The 21,673-nt window shown below is 34.6% G+C and overlaps 1 protein-coding gene across 3 annotated transcripts in view; it reads left to right on the top strand.

The window, feature by feature from the left end:
• The window catches only part of SIPA1L2 (signal induced proliferation associated 1 like 2), a 145,219-nt gene that overhangs the window by 114,379 nt on the left and 9,167 nt on the right, over window positions 1–21,673 (top strand). For 2 of the 3 annotated variants that reach the window (XM_061990991.1, XM_061990990.1), the window contains 7 exons: window positions 262–365; window positions 764–867; window positions 2,658–3,046; window positions 6,824–7,048; window positions 9,241–9,394; window positions 12,056–12,275; window positions 18,958–19,089. In XM_061990991.1, coding sequence (XP_061846975.1) covers window positions 262–365; window positions 764–867; window positions 2,658–3,046; window positions 6,824–7,048; window positions 9,241–9,394; window positions 12,056–12,275; window positions 18,958–19,089 — 1,328 coding nt within the window. The remainder of the gene's footprint in view (window positions 1–261; window positions 366–763; window positions 868–2,657; window positions 3,047–6,823; window positions 7,049–9,240; window positions 9,395–12,055; window positions 12,276–18,957; window positions 19,090–21,673) is intronic. The other variant, XM_061990992.1, reaches the window with a different exon arrangement.

The following is a 21,673-nucleotide window of genomic DNA, read 5'->3' as shown; positions in this document are numbered from 1 at the left end:
AAAGAATGCATTTCATCTTAAAGTTCAGTGTCTTCTTGGAACGTTTACACTTAAAAGTGTGCTATGGAAAAAAAATTGCATATAAATATTTCCATGCAGCATTTGGATATGTTACAATACTTCGTGGAGGGGATGATGATTGTTTAAACAAATCACTTACAAAATATTTGCTTTGAAGAGTAAAAAGCATTGCTCATCGCATAACAGGTTTCCCAGGAAATAAACCCTCAAAACAACTTAATTCTCTGCTTACATTAAAAGGTGCCAGTCCCCTTTGCTCCATGAACACCACCAAGGTTCGGGCTCACTGGAGTGTGAAGGAGGCAGAGAACGAGAGGAAACTTTGGAAGGAACTAGACATTCTGGTAATAAAAAACACTGTATCTTAAATGTTATTTACAATGCAGTGCCCCTCAAAGTGCAACCACCTTTTGATGCAGAGGTTTAAAACACAAAGAGCATGTAATATGATAGTGAAAGCAGGGACTGTTACAGACAGTCTAACTATGGTGTGGGATATTTAGATAATACTTGAAACAAAATACTCCTGAACTTCAGAAAGCTTCATGAATAACGAACAGGCTGAACTTCATTTAATTATCATTGGAAAACTAGGTCTTAGGAAATTCTGTAAAGACACACGTCTCTCATTCCAAAGAGTGTACAAATTTGAAACCTGATGCTAAGCCATGTGCCTTTTTTTCTTTGTATACCATAGTCAAATTTTAGCATTCAGAAACTAAAACACTATTATTTATGGCAGAAACCAAGTGGCACACACCATCGACCAAAGTCCTGAGCTCCTACAAAGACCGGGCTTTACAGAAGGAAGGCAGTGGCAAGGAGTCACCAAACAAACTTTCACATGTAAGTCTCTAAAAAAAACCCAAAACTAAACTCGTGCTGGACTTAAAGAAGTACATCTTAAAAATACATTCTAGTAACAGGAAAACCACGGCATGTTTTGGGAGGCAAAGTGTATACTCACCTAGATGTGGGGAGAACTGAATGTATTTATGAACTAAGGACTACATGAGGACTTGGGACTGGAACTGGGACTCCTCTACTGAGGAGATAACACTCAGTGGTGTATTTACAGCTTCATTTATACTGTGAAGTATTTCATAACATTTACCAAAAACCATATTCACCATACCACTTATGAGATTGTGTGAAATACTCATGTGGTATAATTATCAATAAGCACTATAAAAATATTGTTTATATTTAGGATAGTGAAGATCTGAACAGAAAGCTTCACAGTGGCCTTATGCTTGTGTTTGTTAGTTTATGCGTATGTGTAGTGCAGGTGCAAAAGAACTGTATTGTACAAAGTAAGAACCAGCATTATTATAAATATAGTACTAATAAAATGAGGATATTTTGTTGCTGGATGCTGTAAAACAGGAAAAAAAAAATCACCTTGTAAGGGTGTACTTCTGTGCATTTGTTTTGTTCTTTTGTTCTTGTTCAACACCATACAGGAAATTCAAGGGAAGGTTCATGTATGAAATACTATTTCTGAGGCTAATTTTATACCTTTGAACACCCTCCTTCCACGACCCCCATGGGTCTTTTTTCTATCCATTTTGATTCCATTTTACATTTACAGTAATAAGTGACAAGCCTTTTCTCTGGTCACTTTTCTCCAGGTTCCTCCCCTTGGTAAAATGATTCACTGTATTTTTATCAATTGTTCCATTGTTTTTAAGATGACAGCCATCTTGTAAAGGTTAGAATGAATGCAAATGTAACCTCTCTTTTTTTTCTGAAACAACTTTCTCAAATTTTGAGGCCTGTTAATTTCCATATGGAATAGAAGTATCATTTCTGGACAGCCTGCCTTGTCTAACTACTTTAATGTATGAGCAACAGCTGTGTTTATATGCATCTGCTAGGAGGAGGAACTCATTAAAAAAGTTAGTCACCCTTCCTGCTTATATTCTACCTAAGAGAAGTCCATCTGCCTTTATTCTGACTACTCTGTCACATAGATAAGTTAATACAACTCTCTCTAAAAGTTCTTATTAAGAAAAACCCCAACAGTCCCCCCAACTTTATTGACACAGATGCCTGACATTATTATTCCACTTCAATAGCCATGCTTAGTTTAGGGTCCAGTGACATGCGTTACATTCGTCTGGTACACATACATCACAATTGGCTTCAATTTTACTAGCCACACATCCAATTGGATTTAATCCAATAAGCTGCATATATCATTCACGCTGAGAAAAAGCCAAAGATAATGCAGTCTTTGGTGTTTTTCAGATTTACAGTAGAACTTGTTTAAACAAATAATTACCAGTGCCTCTAGCTTTAGCAAATGCTTATTTTAACTGTTCAGAAATGCAATTTTATGGATGGTGAGCAGGTCCTATAATCACAAAATTCAAGTGTGATCTTAAGATTTGTCATAGAAGATGGAACTAGAGCCTTTTTATTTGCAATGACATCAACCTTTAATGTGTCTAGCCAGCTGTGCAATTTGTGTAATAGAAACTGGTGATATAATTAGCCATTTTCATACTTTGCAGTCATATTACAGCATACTGTAAAAAATAATGAAGTGGTCTTTGAAAGGCACAAATTCAGTAATTTATATGAAAATAAAAATATTTTACTTGAGGGGGGGCTTTTTTTGTTTTGTTGTTAAGATTGGAGACAAAAGCTGTTCAAGCCACTCAAGCAGCAACACTCTATCCAGTAATACATCCAGCAACAGTGATGAAAAACACTTCGGTTCTGGAGACCTGATGGATCCTGAGCTGCTTGGATTAACATATATAAAGGGGGCTTCTACTGATAGTGGAATTGATACAGCTCCCTGCATGCCTGCTCCTCTCCTGGCCCCTTTGCACCTCACTGGCAGCAGGTCTGGAGTACATTGTCGTACTGAGCAGTGGACTGAATCTTCTGAAACTCCTGGGCCAGATGATGATCCAGCTAAAATATATGCTGTTCATAGCTATGCCTCTGCTATTTCTGCCAGTCATACAGCTGAAGGCAGTATGGGAGACCTAAGTGAAATCTCCTCTCATTCCAGGTATGTGTTTCTTACAAATTTAGGGGTTGTGGGTTGTAGATTAACATACAGAGAACTTTTTTTTTTCATTGTTGTTATTTTATTTACCTTTCTTTGAAAGTGTATTTAACTGATGTGGGAGTTTTTTGTTGTATTCAAATATCCATGTGAGCAATTTAGAGGTAAATTTTTATGTCTGCCTAAAAAGCATAGCTAGCCCTATGCCCAAATATAATGGAGAATTTATATGTGATCTTTTACACATTTACTAGATTTTTAAAGTTGGGAAAGATCCACAAGTAAAGTAAAAGTAACAGTTTGCACCTAGAACTTATTTCACATACTTTTTTTTTTTTTTAGTAGAGTAGGAGTTAATGTTGAGGCAAATCAGAGAAATTGAAGTGGACAATTTGTACATACAGTGAAACTGCTTTGCATACCATCCCCCCTAAATTGCATTATTGTGATGTACACTTTATAATTTTGTTTGCTGAAGTGAATTTCTGATGGATTTTTGACTCTTCTTGTTCTTACCACTTCAATGTGTACAAGGTATTTCTATTGAAAAACAAACTTTGAAAGTACACTTTTACAGCTGTTTGCCTTTATCTCCCAATTTATAGCGACTTTGAATTTGAAGCTTTGGTTATGTGTTAAGGTTTTTACTGTGTAACGGACAGAAGGAAATGTATTGTTTTTCTTTACCTCTTACCTCTTGTCCTATTTTCAGTGTAAATTACTGCAGGAAAATAACCAAATAATATATTGTCTTCTCATTTCTTTTTATGTTTAACACGAATTAATTAGCCATGTATACTTGCTCTGACTTCTAGTGGTTTTTGTTTTCCAACCAAAACAATTTTATGATTCTATGGTATGGAATACTGTATAGACTACTGTGAAAGCTAGGTAAATGCTTTCACGTTAGCTTTTACTACCCCTGTGATAATGCAGAAACTCCAGATTTACTCCACTTTGTGTGTGTTGAGATTTAATTTTATATATTGAATCTTCGAAAGTGCTAGAAATAACTGTGAAAAAGCTCCACTGAAACATCAGGAAAAACTACTTTGCTGTGAGGGAGTCCTGGCACACACAGTCCAAGGAGGGTGTGGAATCTCCTCTGGAGGTTTCCAAACCCACTTTCACATGTTCCTTTGTGAACTGATGGAGGGGAACCTGCTTTGGCAGGGGATTGGACTGGATGTTCTCTAGAGGTCCCTTCCAACTCCAGCCATTCTGTGATTCTATTTGACTTCATCGTAATGAGCTGAAAGTGGCTTCTGCTGTCTAGAATATGTATTCTCAGCACTTGGGCAGTAGCTACTGTATTTAAAATGCCAGGCAACCATTAACTAATCTGTTGCTCACTTCTATACAGTAAATATTTTATGGATTAGTTAAATATTGCTTTTTAAAAAAAGAAAAGCATATAGATTTTAAGTGAGTTTACCTGGGCATTTCCCAAGTAGTCCTGATTGCTGAGGTGACAAATCAAATTAGGATTGCCCAATTCTACTTTGGTGGTAGCAATATTTTCAATTGATCACCTTCTAATTTGTGCACCAAATCCTTTTGCTATAGGAACGTGTTAGACTTACATAATGTGACCCAGTTGTTTTGTTTTAACTTTGCTTACCTATTCTTCAAATTACTTTGAAATGATAAATAATTTCACAATTGGATTAAAAAACTGGCATCACCTATAGAGAACCCACAAGCATGTGTTGTTAAACATATCTCATCTTATAGCTGTGATGCTGCAACAATGATGTGTTCAAAAAGACATGAGAAAGTTGAGTTAATGTAAAAGCATGTGATATCTACTAGTGAATCCTACATATGTTTTCCAACTGGTAAGACACTTAATTTTTATTCATATGCCATAACAATGAAATTCTAATGCTATCGAGTCATTCATTCACAATTATTTTATGAATGAGTGATGAATCAATAATGAACTTGCTCTGCCATAGATAAACAGTGTAAAACTTCAAGAAATAAGCCCACAGATGGGTAGAATGTTGTTGATCTATAAATGCAACTTTTCTTTATTAAAGTTGTATTCTGTTCACTGAACAGATAAAATGCAATGCACAGGAAAGATGTTGATTGGTTGAAAGATACTGGCCTGGTGCTCTAACCATCAGATAAATAACCTCCTGAAAACACAAGCACTGTAGCATCTAACTAAGTTTTACAGAATTAAACCTGCTGTGGGAAACAGTATCTCAAACTACAAGACTGACTTCAGCTATGCCAAATATTATGTCTCATAGCTCAGTTATTATTGGTTTTCTCTCCTCTATTTTGTGTTACTTATACACAGGAATGATCAAATACTGTCATGTTACTGTAGCTACTTAACTTTTGGTTTTGCTTTGTTTCTTACATAGTACAATTTTTACATCCTAAAAATAGATACTGCTTGTTTTAACCATTGCATTGAACTCATTATCTAAACATGAACATTTATAGGCATTTTATTTCTTCAGTTCAAATAATATTACTGTATTTCAAACCTACAGAATGAGATTGGATTCTCAACTTTTCTTAAACTTAGTTACAAATAGAGATCTAAAATCCTCTGGATAATGTCTTTTATTTCAATTTGATATGTGTTTTACATTGTGGTTCCATGTTTGCTTCATCTTTATATTTCAATTTTTCATAACAGAATTATTTTCTTCATCACATCTTCACATAATTTATTTGCGTATTTGCAAGCATGGCAAGCAAAAAAGCTTTTAACAATGCCCACACTATTTTCTTCCTCCTAAACCTCATAATCTTATTTCTATACCTTTTGGGGACGAAGAGTGATGAGAGAAAATGAATTGAGTTTAAAATTAAATGCACGTAATAACTGTGATCAAAATTATTAAATCATTGCCTTAATGATTCAACTTTCTTCCACAGTAGGCATTTAGGTTTGATCTAGTGACATCTGTGCATGTTCATTGCTTGTATTTGACTCCTCATGGACAGGAAAGTAGCTGTCTATTACACTTTCAGCAATACCTTCTGGTCCTATGTGAATTAGTCCAATGCTCTTGGGCTTAGATTAAAAGATAGCACTGTGTTTGGTATTGGTAAACCAACTATGAAAGACAGGAGCTGCTGCTACAGGTTCCATCCTCTAATATTAGGCAAGGCACTTGGTTTCCAAATGCTTTACTTACTTCACCACCAAGATGAAAGAATAAATTTATTCTTCAAGGAAGTGTTTACTTTTTAAAAAAAACTGTAGTATCTTCAGTAAGAGATTTTGTTACTGCCTGCTAGTGCTATTATTCATAATAAAAGAGGCTATTAAAATTATCCAGGGGACTGTTACTGTTGAACTGAGATTTACTACTGTTGATATTAAATTCTCAATGAATGACACACGCAGCTTAAACTAATGCGAACTGTCAGTATTGGCACAAAGTGGAAAAGCAGGGAAGTTTTATAATTAGAGGGATATTTGGGATATTCACCAATTTAGTCCTCGATGTAAATAGAATTATACCAATAATAATGTGTGTGTACACATATTTACTTAAAATTGTGTGCACAAATTCTGTATGTGTCTTGAACTTCATCTTTTAATTTTAATTCATATCGGTTTGTGCTGACATTTCAGCAGGTTGAATTATATACATTACTTGCTTTAGAAACTCCTCACAGTTCTATTCTCAAAGGACTTTAAAGTATACACTTAAGAATTACAACTGTGTGCCTGATGAAGCATTTCTGATTTGTTTGTTGTATAGCAGATGTCATTTTTGCTTTTGTGTGTTTTCTTTACTTTTTCAGTGGGTCACATCACTCGGGAAGCCCATCAACACATTGCTCCAAAAAGAGTGGCTCCTTGGATACCTCCAAAGTCTATATAGTGTCACAGAATAGTAGTCAACAGATTTCTGGGTCAGCTTCAAAACCGTACCACAGACAAGGAGCAGTGAGTAAATATGTAATTGGATGGAAAAAATCAGAAGGAAGTCCTACACCTGAAGAGTCTGAAGTTTCTGAATGCCATGAGTAAGAACTCTGTTTAACTTTTTTGTGGGAAGAAGTGTAATGAAAATAAATTGTAAAGTAGGATAGAAAAATGAAAAATTACAAATTCTACTTCACTTTCAAATGTTTGTAGCTTTTTTTCTGTACTTCTGTGTCTCAAAGGTACATCTAAAAAAAGACAAAAAGACAATAACTGCACAGGATAATGTTTTCTCCTCTTTGACACAGCCACATTTTCTTCCCAAATAAAGCTAGCTAGCATGAATTTCCAAGAGTGTGTGTAGGCAAAAACATATGGCTATGTCAGACATTCTGAGTTTCCATTTTGAATGGGAAGATACAATCTTTTTAAGGTCTTAAAGACCTTTTCTACAAATCTTCAGGAACTTTGTTCAGCTGAAAAAAAGCTTACTTCCTGCTGTTTCTGTATCAAGCCCTGCTACATTGTTGTCTATTACATTGGCTAGTACATTATAGATGAAAGAGATGATCATAAGTGTGTCAGCAGCCGTTTGAACCTGCTGTTTAAAACTAACCTTGAAATTCCTGTTATCTTCAAAATAATCTTCTCAGGTAACCTCCTTGCTTTCTTTTTGTTCGTAAGCTATGCAAGTTCTATCTCTCAATAAACTGTAGTCAGTCCTATGTATCTCGATAAATTGACAAGGTGACATATAGCGCCAGATTTTTGAATGTGTAATATGGTTTACTATTTGTTTAGTGGGAATGGGTTATTTGCCTCTATTGTCTTATATTTGCATATATATGTGTGGGGATTCATATTTAAAAATATTAGCTGGAAAATGTGCTATGAAATCTGAGCCTGAAATTAAGCTCTTAAATTCCTAATTTTCAAAAGTGGATGTTATTACCTTCCTGTCCTGGTTATTTGTGTTTCATTTTGTTATTGTCCTTATAATTTAGGCTTGGGTTTTTTTTCTTTACAATGTTTTAATTGCTTAAATTATTCAGTTGTAGTAATGTTTGCACTTAGAAGTGGTAACATCATTGGTTCCCACAAATTTTTGCATGTTGAAATTGATGGATTCCTGAGACAAATTCTCTTTATCCTGTATGGAACACTGAAAACAAAATTGCATAATGAATCATGGTATTTAGACTGAAACCTTGAAAACAATTTAGAAAAGTATCTTCAAGAGCTGGTTTTGTTTAAGAAGCAGGAATTGAATAAGGTAGCACTTCATAGGTCAGAAAATATGTTCAGATTTTTTCCATGGCATACAGCTTTGCTTTACCGCTTTCTTTCTAGGAAAGCTTTCTGTACATCATAGAGAGAAACACCTCTGTGAGGATGATTATGTTGAAATAAAATATCATCTCTAATTAGCAATGATGATGAAAATCAGGTCAATTGCTGAATGTTGTGCCACTATAGGATATAATTCACTGAGAATTACACTTTACTGTAGCAAAGCTTGTTTCCTCTGTGCTAAAGACAGTCACTGATTATGCTGCACTTGGCAGTAAGTAATAGCTTCAAATGTATGTTCTGTGTGATTGGGAATCTCTAGGCCCTCTGGTTTGCATTTCTAGAGTAAACCTGTTAAAATTCTTTCTCTCCTTTCTCCCTGGAAGGAATTTAAAAGATGATAATTCACTTTGACAGTCTTTTATTGACTATAAATACATTTTTATATGCTTATAATTAAAGAAGACAGCTGTTTTATTTATCTAAAGAGCTTTATGAAATTACTTCTAATAGAACACACTTGGCACATGGCATAATTGATTACCAATATGTTTCAAACATTGCCATTGATGGCCATAGCAATTTTGCCAGATTGTGAAGCTGGATACACTATCACACTAAAATATTCATTTACTTATTTGCTAAGGAAGTGAAAGTTAAAATATTTTGTGATGGACTATTGGAAGCGTTTATATAAATACAACTTTAAAAATAGAGAAGTGAGATGTGTATAAAAGAGAGGTGCAATCCAGGAGAAGCATCATGTTTTTATGATAATCTTTAGAATTCCTAAAGTTGCTTTTTCAGTGTTTTAAGAGTTTCATTTTGAAACCAAAAACAGTTTCATAAATATTAAATTATTAAAAAACCTGTTCTAAATAGGACTGTGTTCTGTCAGGAGGCAACTCTAACAATTTTTACTTTGTGACAGAAAACGAATGCGGTCTTTCAAATCCAAGAGCACCATTGCTTCTCTTGCTAAAAACATCATTTGTCTCAACAGAGTATATGATGATATTGACACTGTGTCTGCATTGAGTCCACTCCAAACTTCGGTCCGGAATGCCATTGTTGAGAGCCAGCAAGTCTTGTCCAAAGAAGATTTTCTGAAGTTGATGCTACCAGACAGCCTCTCTATGGAGGAGGGGAGAAGAAAGGTATTTGTTTAAAAGTATTTGTTTAAGTAGGTTTTTACTTAGCTTTGCAGAGACAAGTGAAGGTTAAACAACTTAATTATAATTTCAAATATTAAAGGTTATATTGTCAAGGTTGAAGGCTGAAATTTATCCACCTTGCATGATATTAAGGCACATGAGTAAAAGTAGACCACTTTCTCCTGCTCTGTATACTCAGTATCAACATTTCTGTTTGAATCACAATTTAATGTAGATATTGGTGGCAACTGCTGAAAAGACATAATTATCTTCAAGTGGGGACCATACACATAATCTTCATAGTATGAGGACAATTGGTAATATATAAGAGTTCACAAAAAGTGGATAGAAAACTTAGAATATACTGCTCCCCAAAGCATACATGATTCTGAATTCTATGCTTAATATGGAATAAAGTGGAAAGCAACTAAATTACTTGAGATAGTTGTCATATTTTAATATTATCTCAATGATCTTTTAACCCACTGTGTTTATATAGTGTGCTAAAAAGAATAATCATCGTGTCTGAACAAAAGTAACACATGGGAATCTTCTAAGTCCAGAGTTGAATTTAATATTCAGACCTATATATTTTTTTAATGTGCAGTATGTTAAGTATGCATTATGCATTTGATTCTCATGGTTAATGTCCTAGAGGTTTTTATGATTTATGACTGATAGAGTAATTGGTTTTTTTGTGATGATTTCACGAGCTACCACCGTTTCTGACTATTTAAATAAGAAACAATGAGTAAGGAGGTGTGGTCGTTGTGAGATAAATTACTGCTTTTCCTTTCCCTCCCAAGACACCCAGACAAAAGCTCACTTAAGTGAGAGATACCAGAGGCCCTGACACACAGGGGATCCTCAGCCATAGGACTCAGCAGTATCTTTGATTATGCCTTCGTAGAGGGTAGTAACTTTGGTATAGGTGAGTCAGTTGTCTTTGACAGCAAAGCCAGAAAGGAATTTTCTGAATATGTAAGATTCTACAGAATCAAATCACGTTTTTCATTTGATTTGGTTTTACTTTCTTCATGGAACAGAAAATAATGATCCCACTAGGTAATGTTTAATTTTTGTCACACCCTGAAAGGAAAGTCCGAAAAGCTCCAACAGTTATCATTCAACATGTTTGGATAGCAAGTGAACAACCTTTATAGACAATAGATGCAGTATATGATTGAGAGAATAAGAATTGAGCGGTAGTGAAGAATTGCATCAGGATGCTTGCTAGAAATCTTGAGTGCAGGAAAGAGGATCAGAGACCCTTCAGGCTTTTAACCCTTTACCCAATGTGGTTCCTAAGTAGTCTCAGGGTGTTTTTTATTCTTTAATCACTCCTTATAGAAGGATGCCATATATTAATTCATTTAAGATGCTGTGTATGCCCTCTATGCATTTGTTTAGGGATGCAGGGATGCTGCTCATGTCCATTATTGTGACCATTTTGCATATATGTTAAGGTTTAGATGACGTTTATTCCCACAGCCCTTATCTGTTTCCAGCAGATCTCTAGAAAGGATGTTTTTCTAGAAAGGATGTTTTTCTAGAAAGGATGTTTTTATTGATGCTTTTCTAGCTTAGAATCCAAATATCTTTCTCCATTTTCTCTGGGACACAGTTAAACATGCCAGTTGAACATGTTCTGTATTATCAAGACAGATGCTTACCTGGATTAGCACTATGAAGTGTAGTTAAGGATTTTATAAAAACTGTGGTTTTCTGCATGATTGAGTGTTTCTGTGTATAAAAGTATAAAATACGTTTAGAAGGATTTATGAGCCAGCATGTCTTGTTAGAAATGTAACAATGTAGATACCTTTAATTCTATACTTTATTCACTGTTTTAAAAAGCTACTGTTCTTAAGCATGCATTCTGCATAGGGAGTGTGCAACTGATAATTATAAAGGAAACAGGAGGGGACATTGAATTTTTATATGGAGGACAAACTAGTTATAATTAAGGCAATAACTGACATTTGTAGATGTGAAGGATAACTGGGTTTGCATTGTTGAAGAATAGCTTATGAAGTTGAATGTACCACTTTTACGATACAATAACATCTTGGTTTACTGTAGATATTTGGGTTGTGATTTAGATGACTTTTTAAAATGCATAAATAGTTTTCACTGAACTCTATCATCCTTTTCTCTAGGCCAGCTTTGTGATATCTGAAGAGACACGGTGTTGAGTCACTTTATTGTCCAATGAATTATATTGCACCCATATATCAGTTCAGAACATTTAACATTAAAGCATAGTAATTTCAAATTAGAGTCTAACAGTTCTATGTATAGACTTGAATAAATGTTGCCACAGTTGATAGCTTCATGTGTGTGTTTCTGGAAAATATAGCTGTCATAAGACTATGGTGGTTTCATTTAACACTTCAGAATTAATAAAACTATATAGTGTGTGATAAATTCATGGTGATATGTTCCAAAATATCAAGAGGAAGTATGAAAATGCAGTTCAGTGATTCTCTTGAGGCCCCAATAGATCTGATATGGGGGAACAAATCTCTGACCTTTTGTGTTAACTCAAAAATTCCAGACTGCCTGCCTAGAAAAATACGCCCAAGAACTGATGATGGGATATGATTGTGTGAATTATTTTAAACAATAATACATGTAGTTATTTCTTCATGTTTTGATGTTTAGTTTTCATTTTATGGAAACCTTTCTCCACGGAGGACACTTTACCGTACCCTGTCTGATGAGAGTATATGTAGCAATCGAAGAGGATCATCATACGCAAGCTCTCGAAGCTCAATGCTAGATCAGGCCTTACCAAATGATATCTTGTTCAGCTCTACTCCACCATATCACAGCACATTGCCTCCCAGAATGAGCCTGACTCCTGGAATGGGAAATCTGAGAAGTAAGTGATGGTTACTGTCATTGCTGAATGTGAAATATATGTAATAAACTCTAACAAATTGCCAAATATTAAATTAGATTTTAGTTTTAAAGTGAAGTTAACAAAATGTATCCTAGTACAGATCTATTTGGTCAGCATACATGCTTATGCTTGCCTTAGAGATGAATTCAGATTTATCATATTTGGAGATAGCATTTACTTACCAAAAAATTTTCATGAGACCAGTGACAGGCAACAAACATTTATCTAAAGGTCTTTCTTGCTATCATTTTATTTTCCAGTGGTGATGTAATTAAACCAAATTGACTTGTTTTATTTTAATGGTTTTGTTTCTTTTGTGTGTGCATCCATATTACTGAAATATTCACAAATACATTCAAAATTATAGCTAAATGGGAGAGCTTCTATTCAGGTGAACCTTTTGGTAACATCTTGAAAGGAAATGTGCAATAGTTGTCCAGACTCAATTTGCTGATCCCTTTCTTTAACATGTTATTGAAATCTTTGCAAATGATATTTCATTTTTAATGGCAGGAAAAAAAGCAGTCTAGGGTACTAAATTAAAACAGTTTTATGAAGATGTGTCTTTACTTGTGAGTTCTTCATAGGCAAGGTCTTTATTATATGCATATCTTGCAATGGTTTCAATATGGAGCAATGAACTACAAAGTTTGTGGTAACTTTATGGAACTAGAAGGTTTTTTTTTTTTTTTGGTAGGAATTTGTGAAAAATACATATGCTTACATACCATAGGCTTAATCTACATAGCCAAATACATACATTTAAGCCACATATCCATATTTAATAAGAATGACTTTTTCTAAATGCTATATCTCCTTAATTCTCAGTTATTTTAGGCTGACCTATAGGGAACACCCAATTTAAGAGAAAATAACAACAAGTCCAAAAGAAAACCCAAATGCACTCTTAGTTATCTACTTTGATATATCATCACACCTAACTGCATTTAAAAAAAAAATAGAGCAATTGCAGATTCTGAAGTCCATAGTTAAGAAGCTGTGGGTGGATTTCTTCAAATTGTAGGCATGTGTCCAGGGAGAATGCAGACAGATGACTTAAAAGAAATAGTAATAAAAAGCAGTCTGACATTCATCATATCCTTCAGGAACTAGCTGCCACTGGCTAACCTTCAGAAATTAAGCTTTACATACAAAACACTCATCTAGTTACAGTGGCCTCAAGTTGTGGGTCTGAATTTTGGTCACTAACCTGTGGTTAATTTTAAACTGACATCACACACAAGTGCTAAATTCCTGCTTTGGATGCGAATACATGCTTGACAGTGTACCTTTTGAGAGTGAAACTATTTACTATAAAATTAATATTAAAAGATCCTTTGCTTTTCTTGATGGAGAATGTAGACCCATTTTGTTTCATTTGAGACTAATTCAACAGATTTTGAAGTCTTATGAAGTAGCTATATATGTAATCAGGTGGGGTTTTTTTTTTCCTTTTACTACACTAGGCCAGTTATTTTTTAGAGTAATTTCTTGTAAAGATAATTGTGCAACATGATCAAGCCTTCAGCAGGCTTTAGTTTTGGAGATTGACACAAGGCAATTAATGGTGTACGCTCAAGCTGTGTACTGATCCTTCAGCTGTGAAATTTTAGTGGTTTGAATATTAGTTCTATCTTAAAAACCTTATTTTCCATTCTTGGAGTTTCTTAGGCATAGGAAGTTATTCATACACATAGTTGGGGAAAAAAACATGAATCTAGTATCCTGTCACTCAAAATGATGCTGATTATTGATATTATTCAAGGTAGTTCATGCTATTTTCCTAGACAGCCTCTGTTTTCTGCCTCTGGTTTTGTGTTATAAAAGTGCCTTTCAAACCCAGCAATATAGGATCTTTTATAACAGCTGTTTCAAGGAAGATTTAATTGGTTTTCTGTAATTACAGTCTGAAAGCAAACACATAATGACTTGCTCACAATTGTTTTCAAAATAAAGTTAGTCAGTATCTCCTTATAAGAAACTAGCTGTCTCTTGTTTGGAAGATTTTTGTAATCACTGCATATTTACGTTCTATAACAGTGGTGATGTCATAGGTTCCTTTTTCATTTAAAATTTTAGCTTGAGGTTGGAGTTTTAAATATCAGGATTCTTAGCCAACACAGTAACATCTTTTGTAAAATAAATATATGTTAATATATAAAAATAGATAGTAAAAATATATTTTAATTTTACTGATACTTCATGTTTGCAGAAATCATTGAAAATAGTGTGGGTTTGCCTGCAGTTCATTTTAGAAGGATACGTTGTTGCATATTTTTACCCAGCATGTGGTAAATAAAATATTGTGGCAGCACTAAGTCTCATGAGATCCCTCTAGCAAAGAAAAGACTGTGATTAATAGGTAAGCAAGGCAGCACCAAAACCAAAGCATAACAGGCAACCTGGAAACTCTCAATTTACTGGGAAATCAGAATTATCAGACAGAATGACCATGCAAATATGGAAACAGAAACTCAACTGTGTGTGAAGTTTACTGAGGGAAGGAAATGAGAAAATGAAGCTATAGGATGTTTTTATTATTTTATCACTGGGGCCAGTGAAATGAAAGAAGACTTGCTTTCAGCAAAGCCTGAAATGCAAGCTCTGACAGTTGAGTGCTGTTGATTGCACACAGTACACAAATGTAGAAAGATTTATTTAATGTTATCTTATTTTTAACTTAAACCAGAAAGCAGAACTCATGTAGCTGAGAACTCGAGTTTTACCTTAGGGACATTAAAGATTCCCTAATTGAGACAGTGCTGTTCATGTTGAGTGATTCTAGCATGCTGTACGTGCTTGCAGGTACAGATCTATCCCTATCTTGCAAAATCATGGCAGCTGAACTAGCAGGGGAAGAATGAAAGCAATGAGAACCATGGACACAAAACTAGTGTCTTAATACAAGTTGGAAACCCAGAAAGATAAATGGACTGACATTGCAGGCACCATGGTCTACTCCTATTATGAATCACAGAAAGAAAGAGGGAAGAAAAATGCCCTGGGTGTTACACTGGCATGATAGTCCAGAGTGTGAGGAAAGCAGCAAGATGTAAGATACCCGCAGTGAGGAAGGTCTTAAGGAATGGAATATTTTGCAATGATACATTATCAAATTCCGAAAGTTCACAATTATACATGCCACAGGGAAAAGTCTCCTAGAAATGCAGTTTGTGTGCAGCAATGCAATTAGATGAAAGTTTGTCTTAAAACTGGCTTACTACCAATGTTAGCTTCAAAGCAAAACTGACATCATTGATAAAAAGCAGTGTTAAAATGGAAGAGCATCACTGTGTATTGATGATATTCAATGTGAACAATTTGGAAATCAGTTTTTCAGTAAGCAAATAAAGGCTGCTGATCAACTAATTTGTACAACCAAAGGAGTATAAGTATTGTCTATCACAGACTCTCACACAGTGAATAATCCACCATACCAGAACATGAGACTATTTTCAATATCAAAAAGAAATGGAAAAGTAGCTATTGGGAGCACAAGTTCTAACAGGAACATGTGCATATGTCCATGAAAGAGTTTTCTAGTGGGCTGGCATGTTAGAAGGAAGATTTTGGGTAGAACAGAAGAAGGGAAACGTTTGGCAGGCAGAAGCTATTATTTTAAGATCACTATAGAGATGTAGGTGATGACTGCAGGAGAGAAGAACAGCAAGCAGACAATGCAATTTATGTCTGCATATGACTTGATATGTTCCTTCAGCTCCAGCAGCTTTTGAAATTATCTGCTTGTTAAATGACATGTCCAGTTTGAGCACAATAAGTGAGAAGTACTTAGCAGATTTTTTTTCGTGATCTACAGTCTCTACTAAAAGTAGCAGTTCCAGCTGAAGCAGGATACTTGGAAGTAGAAAAGTTTAAGTCAGGTGAATCCTTCGTTCTGCATAACTAGCTACTCTTTGAATACAGAGGTATGTGGGACTGATGATAGTCAATTTGAGTGGCTGTTGGAAACAGAACTGACCATATAATTTTGGTGAAAATAAGGATTCTTCTAAGCACTTCATACTTTCATGTAACAATAATAAAAATAAAGAAAATTCCTGTGTAGGATGAGAGTGACACAAGATCATTAGATCAATGATTTGTGCCAAAAGGAGTTTAGCAAATAAAATAATCTTTAAAACTGAACGATAATACTTACATTGTTTCCTCAAAGAAAATAACGGGTAAGTCTGTGTTGCTTCAAAACCAATCTTTTGGGCAATGAAGATAGGGGCCTACAAGATTAGGCATATCCTCCTGGACATGCAGGAGTGCTTAAGCATAGCTGGCCACCTCTGCACAAATGAAAAGGGAAGACAATAGGCAGCTAATGTGGCACTCATACTGAGAAAAAGTGGAGATAACAGTGAAGTAAGAGAAGCAGGGAGGAAATGCAAATATGGGAGGCTAGAAATAATTAATCTCACCCAAAACATTCCTGAAATGCAAATAATATTCACTGACATTCAAAAGCACAGAAGCCTTTATGGTTGGATCTTTTTTTAAAAAAAATCTTTCTGCCCCCATTGCACAGGAATATAGAATTTATACCTTGAATATGAATTATTACGTGGTGGCATACTGAAGCCTGTTCAGTTATTCCACTTAAAATTTCAGCCATCAGCATGCGCAGTTGTATTTTCAGAGCTATCAATATTCAATTCTCTATTCTGGCAGGCTTTCTGCAGTTTAGTTGCTCTGTCAGGTCTCATATAGGACTGATAGGAGCCACTCTAAAGTGAACTGAGGTTCTCACAAAGACAATGCATAATGAAGGATGACTACTAGTGAATATATCACTCCTACACTTTAATTTGGAAAGCCAGCAGAATTGCACTGGGAACAGACATCTTCCTGACAGATTTCACAGTCAGCCTCTGCAGAATGATCACACAAAAGCAAGAGCTGTCCCTTGGGGTCTGCCTGCTGGTCTAGAACCAAAAGCTGGCTTGCCGGCTTTTCAAATAAGGTATTCTGTCTATTTCCACAACAGGGGTGTATAAAATGTACTTGCATGAATAAGGTTCTTATAATTCCCAGGTCATATACTAAAGCTCAGAGATTACTCTTATGTTGAGCTTCCAATGTGTTTGCACCCAAGGTAACCTTAGATACAGTTTTATTTAAGTTTATAAGGAACTGAAAATGTTAGTACAGAAATATGGGTAGAATATATTTGTACATCATATTTTCCATTTCATGTAACATCCACTTTTGCATACTTAGAGTGGGTGTTGAGCGGGATATTTCTACAGAGAATTGTCACTTCCAGTTGTAATATAACAATGCTGTATCTTTCATATAAGTTGTAGAACAAGTAAACACTGTTTCTACTTCTTCAGCATTGTTTTTGCTTTGTGAGACTCCTAATTTTTGACAGATGAGTGCAAACTGCCTTCACTTTTCTGTTCCTTTTGTTTTTTTATGTTTAAACAAGGTTTCTGCAAAGAATATGATTCACTCTAACCATTGCTTTATGTAGTAGAATTCCTTTTAACAAGCTACTGCTTTTACATTCCTAGATCAGAAATGTTTAATTCAAATGAACTTGGGTATTCTTTTTCATTGTTATTGTGACAGTATGTTTTCCTGGAAAACATATTCCTCATAAATATTATAGTCCTGATCACTGGAATAACTTGATGGAAATTTCCTTCTGAAATACTTGAGGGAAAAATACTATTATGATCTTTTTTACTTAATAGAAATAGATAAATCTGAAATAAAGGGATTTTTTTTCCTGACTATACTATATAACAAAAGTACAATATTGTATCACTAGCTTTATGATTAAGATGAAATGTGATTATAACATATGTATTCAGTTTCTCTTTAAAGAACTTCTGGGTGCCTGTTTAGCAGAAATCACATTGTTCATATTGAAGATTGTTATGGATAGATAAGGAAAATACAAAACTATTTAAGATACTTATTAAAATTAGCATCCCCTCTACTAAGATGGATGTTCGTGGTACCTTTCTAAAAGGCCACATACCTGAAAGCTGTGTTTCAACCAGCACTATAGTGTGTACATTTCAATTTATATACAATCTCTTTATGGCATACAATAGGTTGGTTACAGCCCACTCTGGAGCCTCAGCACAGAAGTCTTACATCTTTGCCTAATAGCTACAAATATTAAACTTAATAGGGTAATATTTTCAAAGTGAAAGTGAGTTTTTCATATAGGCTAGAATTTTCAAATCTGTTAAAAGTACTTGATATATTTTGGACTGCTTCTGGAATGTAAATATTTAAGTTTCAGAATAAAATTCTTCATGTAAATATCTCCTATGTTGTTTCACAGTTTTCTTAATAATATAACTTTGTATATCTAGCAACTTTTCTGCTCAGTGCTCAGGTTTAATATGGTATGCTTTAAGAAAGAATGCTGCCTACTCACACAGCATTCACATGAAGATGCAATGAATGCATCATGTGTAAAGTGGCACAAAACCCTTTAGAAACCCTTCCCATCTTATTCTGCTGAAGCTTAAAAATTATTCCATCCCTGCTGAGTATTGAACAAGAAAAGATAGAAACAAGAGAAAGGAAGATAAGCACTCTTTGCTTATATGTCTTTTACAGTTCATTATAATAGCTTCAAAAGTAATTGTATGTCATTGTTATAGGAAGACTAATTATTGTGTTTATTGTTTAGATGAATTCTGGTTCTCAGATGGGTCCTTATCTGATAAAGGCAAATTCAATGATCCTGGCCTGATGCCCCTGCCAGACACTGCCACAGGGCTAGACTGGTCCCACCTGGTAGATGCTGCACGAGCGTTTGAAGGTAACAGGAAAAAACAATGTTCAGTGTACAATTATTTTTAAAAAAAAAACATGTATTGTTTAGCCACATTTTGAATTTAAAAAATCCAGTGTTTGCCTCTGTAGCCCTTTAGGTTTTTTGGCAGTATCATTTAGTGTGGGGTATTCATGATACTTTCAGTATCTTAGGTACAATTCATCCACTTAGGCAGGGACCTAGGTTTCATCTGTAATCAGCTAGGAAAATGAGGTACTTTGAAGGAGAGATTCAAAGTATTTTAAGTCAGATGCTTCAAGTGAAACTAGGAGTAATGCTTCCCTGACTTTGTGTTATGTTTATGAACTCACGTGTGTAGTCCAAATGATGTTGCTGTCCTTCTCAGTTTTCATAATAAGCCCTTGAAAAGCAGAAAAAAATGTACTCTGTTTTCCAGTAGTAGAACTTGAGATGTGGGATTTAGACCATGTTTACATTATAAAATAAGACCCGATTAACAAAGAAAAAAGCCTCATGTGCATCTCTAAGGGCAAAACCTGCACATGATATATAAACAGAGAATGGAGAATATTGATTTGAGTGTAAACATATATGAATCTGTTCAGTTGAATGTTTGTGTTTTGTTGTTTCTGAGGGATATTTTGATAAGGTCACTGTGCTGACCTAAAATTTCCAACTTTTCTTAACTGATTAGTGTTAACTGTTAGTGAATGTGAATAAGGATGACATTGCTACAGCCATCATTGTATACAATATAGGTCTTAAATTTATGAGGAGAACTGGTTGTAAAGTTAGTGATGAGATGTTCTTCTGTTTTTCTTTCATTAAAAGAAACCATGAAAATCAATTTTCTGGTACCTTATTCCTTTCCTTAGTATGAAGAGATTAAATTTCAATTTGATCAAGAGCACTTCAAAACTACCTACTGTACTAATTTAAATGGCATTATTAAAACTCCAAACCAACAATGATGATTAACAACCTAAAATACAATACAGTTTCTTAACCTGATTAAATGTATCTGTGTTTATTACTATTTACTACTACTCAGACGTGCCTGTTGTAGCTGTCAGGAAGTACTGAGATGCTGAGAACCTGACCACTGTTCCCATACATATATTTCATTGCTCAGGAAACATCCTGCTATTCGTTATGGACATCATAAACAAATGAAAACAAATTTAGATTAGTAAACAACTAACTCTGTGACTTTGTACTTGAAGAAGATTTTTAAATGCTAATAAAAATTTTGAGTTCAGATGACTAAAAAGATTATTCTGTAACAGTTATGATCCTATATTTTTAGATTTCTTTGAAAATTTTGATTTTCATTATTTTTACCACTTAGAATCACAGAATCATTTCAGTTGGCAAAGACCTTTAAGATCATTGAGTCCAACCTGTAACCTAACACTGCCAAGGTCATCACTAAATCATGTTCCTAAGCAAATGTTAATGTCAGAATGAAAACAATTTCAATTTTGTAAGTGTTATGTAAGTGTAATTGCCATTTGAATTTGAGAGAGAGAAGTAGAACAACACAGCTATCCATGATGCCCTGTCCTAGGAAGCAGGAGTATTCACTTGTTGAGCTTTAATTGCAAAACTCTTAGCTATAACTGTAGACACTGAAGAACTGACAGTCTTGACTTGCAAGATATAAACTTTTTGGGGTGATTTATTTTATTAACAATTGTAACAATTTGAGTAGTAAATAATAATTAGTTTTTTATGAAGGAGTGTGCACCCACCCCAAACCTTCAATGAGAAGGATCACAAAATGGATAGGACTTGTTTAATACTGATTTAAGAAATTAATGTTAGAGTTGTTCTCTGGTTTGGCTTTGCCAACCTGATATTTCAAAGTTGTATTATGTTCTAGGATGTAGATACAAGACTCAATTTGGGGTTTTTCTTTGGGTTTTTTTTCCCTTTGATTTTGATTTGGTTTTTTTTTTGGTTTTTTTGTGTATGCATTATTTGTCCTTAGTCTTAATACTGGTTTGTCAGAACTACCAATCTCATTCAAAGGTCAGGGTTTTTCATCTGTGATCTCTCTAGATTGTATGTTGACAACTTACATTATTTTGATCAGTTCAACACCCATTTTGTGACCTATGCAATCCTGCATCTGTATGTCTTAAAATGTGATTGTATCTTGATTAATGTTAAATATAGCTTTTTTTAGATTATCATAACATTGGTGTTAGTTTAAGAATTAAGTATATTAGCAAGACTTTAGCTACCATCATCTGTACTCAGTTTACTCATGGCTGTAACAAGAACAGTGGTCTTATTTTAGCTTCCTTCTCCTTAGCTTTTATCCAACTGAAGAATCAGTTCCTGTGTGGATCGGCAGCTTTTTTTTAAACTGTATTCCTAACAAGGGTCTCCACAGGCTTCAAAGTTGCCTCAGTAAGAGGTTTTGTTTAGAGTCTATGTGTTGAGGATCAGTGTCCATAAGCTGGAACACAATGCAAAGTCATTTTAAGTCTTTGGGCAGCCTTCTTTTCCAGGACATAGTTTTGACTCTGATGTTTACCTAGAGATTGTCTTTAGCACGCATGCAGTCAGTATCAAGGGTTACCCTTCAATTTCTTTCATACAT

The sequence above is a fragment of the Colius striatus genome, chromosome 2 (assembly GCF_028858725.1).
Source record: "Colius striatus isolate bColStr4 chromosome 2, bColStr4.1.hap1, whole genome shotgun sequence".
Lineage (NCBI taxonomy): Eukaryota > Metazoa > Chordata > Aves > Coliiformes > Coliidae > Colius > Colius striatus.
The sequence above is the reverse complement of the archived record's forward strand: the minus strand, read 5'-3'. Positions and strand labels throughout refer to the sequence as shown.